Below are 5228 nucleotides of genomic sequence, written 5' to 3' on the forward strand. Positions count from 1 at the left end.
TTTTTTTGCAGTGTTTTTGTTTGCTTGTTTATTTTGTTTTCTTATCCATGGCTAAAGACAATTCCTTATCCATCCTAAACACAGCTTAAGGCTTTTTTTACAAGGCATGGTATGAATCCATGGAGCCTTGAAAGTAAGAAAATACCATTAGTCCCTATTAGACTAAATATTGTTTTATTGTATGTTATAGGTTTTTGTTTCATATTTTTTAAATCTGCTACATCTTAAAAAGCAAGACGCCAAGTTCTTAAAAAATGTAAGGCTAAGCTTCTTAACTAAACCTCCTAACCCCTAGTATAGATAATTTAATTTGTGTTTTCTCTGTTACTATCTGTAGTTAAAACTGATGGTGACAGAGCAAAGTCAGTGCAGTATTAAATACTTCCACTAATTAGATCAGGCTCATTGATGTAAAGCATATGTAACTAATTGATACCATTGTGCTTAATGGGCTGCTTAAGGCAATTCTGGCACTAAATAGAGGAAAAGTTAATTGCATATGGTGAACTGCTTTTAATTTTCAGCCTATGAAAATTAAAATACTCAAGTGAAATTATGAGTAGACCTTTTGCATCTCCATTGGAATAACAATTGTGACCTGCAGCTGGATAGTTAACAGTATTTCAGTAACCTGTAATTGACACTGACAGCAGAAAATTCTAACCACAGTGTTTTCAATTTTCTGTGATACTCTTGCCTGATATGGCAAAGGTATACTTAGAACTGAATCAAATCAGAAAAGGGTAAGTGAATTTGCCAGATATTTTGGAACAACTGGCATGTTTACTTTATCATCCATAAGCCAAGGGAAGAACCAATTAAGCTGTGTAAAAAATGCAAAAAACACTTCAATACAGTGAAAGCTTTCTGAAATCTCAAATTTCGGAAATGTATGCAGAACCGAGTTAGAAAGACACATTGGGAACCTTCAAGGATTTCTGTACTTTTCAGAAAAAAATATTAATTAAACCTCAAACAATTAATGGTTGTACACTAAACTGCTATTTTTATTGACACAGATGAAATTATCTAATAAGTGTTAAAGTTCTATTGTAGTAGATTTTGTAAGGCCTAAACAGAATTTTTTTCCATTAAAGTGTACTGTAAAATGACTTCTCAAATATTGTATTGTAAAAAATACTTGAGAATATAAAAAACTTTCTTAAACTGACTTAGAAACAATTGAACAACTTCTGCCTCTGTTTTAAAATAATTAGCTTTTGTAATTACTGAATTGTACTGGGTGTAGTATTAATGAAATAGAAATAAGTTTGAAAACTTATACTGAAATATTCTGGTTAAGCACAGTGCAGGCTGATTTTATATATGAGGTCCTGTTCTATTATTATGGGGTAAAATGCATCAAACTGATCAGTAATTGTAAACAGCAGTTAATATCTGCACGTATTTAATTTTACAGTACTTAATATTATTCATACAAACTATACTTGTTAAAACTGAAGCATGTTACTGCTTCTGAGAAATATGTAGCTGAGTTTTATTTTTACCTTGTTATGCCGATACTTAATTTCCACTTCTTTGCCAGATTTGGGATCTGAAGAAGTACCGAGAATTAAAAAAAGGAGATTGATGTATGAAAGAGTACCTGGAAGAGCAGATGGACAAACACGTCTTAAGTTCTTTTGAATTGAATAGTGACTTGCCACATCTTTTCTTTTTGTGTTTCCTTCCCAGTCCTTAAACCATTTGAGTGGAAATTTATTACATTTTTGTTGTTGTTGTTGTTCATTTTTAAAGAGAAAATAGTGTTTGGGATTTCTGGCTAAGTAAGGATTTCTTTTTTTAGTTCTCACTAAACAAACCAGTTCCTCTAAGCGGGAGAATTACTGATGTGAGCAATTCACTGTTTGTTCATATACATTGTATAAAGTTACCTTGTGGTTTTTTTATTTAAAAAAGAAAAAAGAAATAACATGCTAAAGCATGTTGAGTTTTCAAACAACCTATGTTTCCTCCCTGAGCGTGCAGGCTTCCACATTTTATAGCAGGACTGGATTTGCCTTTATCTCAAAACTGATGATGAAGTCTTAGAAATTCCTTGTGTATAGAGCAAGAGATCTTTCTGTTTGTCCTTTGGGTTCAATTCCACTTCATTCCTTCTGACAGCTCCTCTGGGAGCCTGTGATGTTATAAGTTCCTTCATGGCTTGAGTGTAGTTTTAGTCATAATCAACCTTCAGAAACAACACACTTATTATGTGGACAGCACATGAAAGACAGCTGAAGTTTATGATTCTCATAGATTTGATTCAGAAGATAATGCTGTGACTCTAGCTTTCCACATAATCTAGTGGAGGCTGTTGATGTACCCATTTTTCAGCCTGCTACACTGCTTCTGTGTGAAAGAAGATGAGAATCATGTAGGAGACAACACCAGAAATTCTAGGCTACAGCAAGAAAGCATAGGAGATTGGACAACAAAAAAAATCATCTCATTTGCAAGCTGCAGAAGAGAGGATGTGTCCAACTCCCCACTCTCCATCAAAAGATTTGACAACAGAGCTAGAAATATTTGTGGAGGCAGTGGTAGAGGGTAACTGCATGCTGCTGCTGGCATGCACACTCTGCCAGCTTCAGAAAATTAGTGTCTGTTCGGTGACTTTCCATTCAGATGAGTCAGTTTTCAAACTCGCTTTTTTTGTTTCTTAAGTTTAATGCAGTAACAGAAAAAAGACATATTTATGGTTGAGGTCTGCAATAAAATAATTTGTTGATATTGAGTCTTCATTAAGCACATACTTATTATCTGAATAAATACAGCCAGTTCTTAAAGGAGCAGCTTTGGCTTCTCTGATGGTTAACTGAGAACTCCTAGAAGTACAGTGTCAGTTCCAAGAGTAATCGTAGTTCACAGTAATATCTGCAGGTCATTTGTATCCAAACTGTTAGCAGGATTTCCAAAAATACTTTTCATTTGTAATATTAATAAAATCTTTTGTAGGATTGTAAATTTGCCAGTGTTCCCATGTTTGACCAGTACAAAATAGTTACTAAAATAAAAGTTGCATTTTGCTCACTATTTCTGGCCCATTTTTGTGGTTGCTTGACCTAACCATTTTCCATCTCTTTACAACACAGATATGGCTTGTTTTTCGGAACAGTCTCCCAGCTTGCCAGGCTCAGGAATTTATTCTTTTAAGAGTGCAGCTCTGCAAAAACTTATTCACAGATGACCACAGTGGAGAAAATTACAGGTGCCACTCCCTAACTATGTATTTATATCCTTTCACAGAGGCTATATCCTTTCACAGAGGCTGGCATCAGAACTTTATGTACACATTCACTAAAGGCTAGTTAAACTCATCTATTGATTCCTCCAAAAACAAAGGCAAACCATATGTTGCCTACATTCAGTTAGTGAAGGAAATTCAAGTGTCATCTGCAGCCAGTTTCTAATAGGTAGAAAAATGTCAGTAAACACTTAGATAGTAGCAATGTAGGAAAAGAGCTTGCAATGACCATTTAATTTTCACTCTATTTGTGACTCTCAATCTTTGACAGTTTACATACCTAATGACAACTTTATCACATGTGATACTCTTTCCCTAATTCCTTTCTGTTTAATGTAGAGGAAGATCAGTGCTATGCGAATCCTCCCTCGCCCTTCCCTCAAAAAGAGAAAAAAGCAGCCATATATTAGAATTTCACATTTGGGGAGATCTGTATGCAGATATTGTATTGCATGTTTTGTGTAAGAATGAGAGGTTTCCTAATCACCAGACTTCCATCAGTAGGAGGTAGACTCATTTCTTCAATCAAGTTTGTGAAATGCTAGGTGACCTGGCAGGTTACAGCTTTAGAAGTAAAAAAAAAGCCTGCTGGTAAACTCACTGTACTTCTCACTGTGAGGGACAACAGAAAAAAGGTGACCTGTGGCTCATGTTAGGCACATATGTGTACAGATTTGTGCGGTCATTTAATTAGTTTTATCATAGGCATCCTGTGGAACCTGGAGATTGGAACGAAGGACTTCATACAGTATGTACCCAGAAAGCCAAGCAGTGCAGCAGGCACATGCCTCTGCAGGTATCTGAATCTGTATCTTCCTTTCCCTTTTTATGGGACTTCAGCATAACCAGCATGCTGCCAGCCCATCTCATATCTGCTGGACAGGGCTGCTGTTGTTAGGTATGGACACAGCTGGGATTCCACAGAGACTCAGGTCTGGATTATGTGCCATTCAGTGGAGCATGGGGTTGGGGCCCCTGAGGCCTCTGAGAGGCAGCTGCTTGTAACTTAAGATATTTTCTCTATTTTGTAGACACCCACAGTGTACATGCTCACCACACATGATGCCAGCTGAAAGATGCCAGAGAGAGCAGGGCAGGGCAATCAAGAGGCAAGAGCCAAGACTGACCAGCTTGCAGCAGCCACCCGTCCCTGCACATGGCAGTTTGGCTGCTCCCACTGCCAGTTCAGCAGTGACTCCAGAAACCAGGCATCAGGGAGAATAACAAATGTTGCTGCTACTGGTAAGTTTTATTCTGTGAGAAAAAGAAATACAAAGGGTTTATTTGGGAGGGAGTGTCTGCCAATTGCCAGATGTTCAAAGATGTTTGAGGCAAACTCTCATCTCTCTCCCTCCCTTCCTGAGATGAACATTTTGACCTCAGCCCAAACTTCTAAGCACCTCTCTGCAAATATGAACAACAGTATTTCCTCCGGATTTCCACATTATGTGCATGTGTCAAGTATCAAGGAAAAGCTGACAGCCATACTCTCATAGCCTACAACGAAAAGGAAGCAGGAGCAAAGAATGGCACTTAAGGAAGGACATTCACTTCTGTACTTAGAAGTACAGTTTATATTGGCAATATCATTACTGTCATTTCAGTGTCTCCCAGCAGGGCAGCAAGTGTGAAAATCTTTTGTTAAAACTGAACAGTTTAGAGGACATTCACTGTACCATTTTAGTTGGCATTAATGAAAATCATATATTCAGATCACTGAAGGCCCCACTGCAGACTTCAAAATCTTTAAGTGGGCCTAATAGTTACGATTTAGCATAAATATTTATATAACTATACATTAGATCTTTCTAACAATAAGATGTTTTATAAAATTCGAACAGTAACCTTATCCTTAAAAAAAAAAAAGCTTGAAGCCTTCTCTCCCACCTTCCCTCCCACTGCAAAATCTAAATATCACCTTCGAAGGACATGAATGAATTTGCTCTCTCTTACAATTAAACAATGGAATCAAAGCCAG

At 36.9% G+C, this 5228-nt stretch overlaps 1 protein-coding gene across 1 annotated transcript in view; it reads left to right on the forward strand.

The window, feature by feature from the left end:
• The window catches only part of LOC109364081 (protein shortage in chiasmata 1 ortholog-like), a 14120-nt gene extending 11028 nt beyond the window's left edge, over window positions 1-3092 (forward strand). Inside the window, exon 9 of the mRNA XM_019610665.1 lies at window positions 1547-3092. Within this exon, the coding sequence (XP_019466210.1) occupies window positions 1547-1647 (101 nt within the window). The 3' untranslated portion in view covers window positions 1648-3092. The remainder of the gene's footprint in view (window positions 1-1546) is intronic.
• Window positions 3093-5228: the final 2136 nt, after the last annotated feature.

This window comes from Meleagris gallopavo, chromosome Z, assembly GCF_000146605.3.
Source record: "Meleagris gallopavo isolate NT-WF06-2002-E0010 breed Aviagen turkey brand Nicholas breeding stock chromosome Z, Turkey_5.1, whole genome shotgun sequence".
Taxonomy (NCBI): Eukaryota; Metazoa; Chordata; class Aves; order Galliformes; family Phasianidae; genus Meleagris; species Meleagris gallopavo.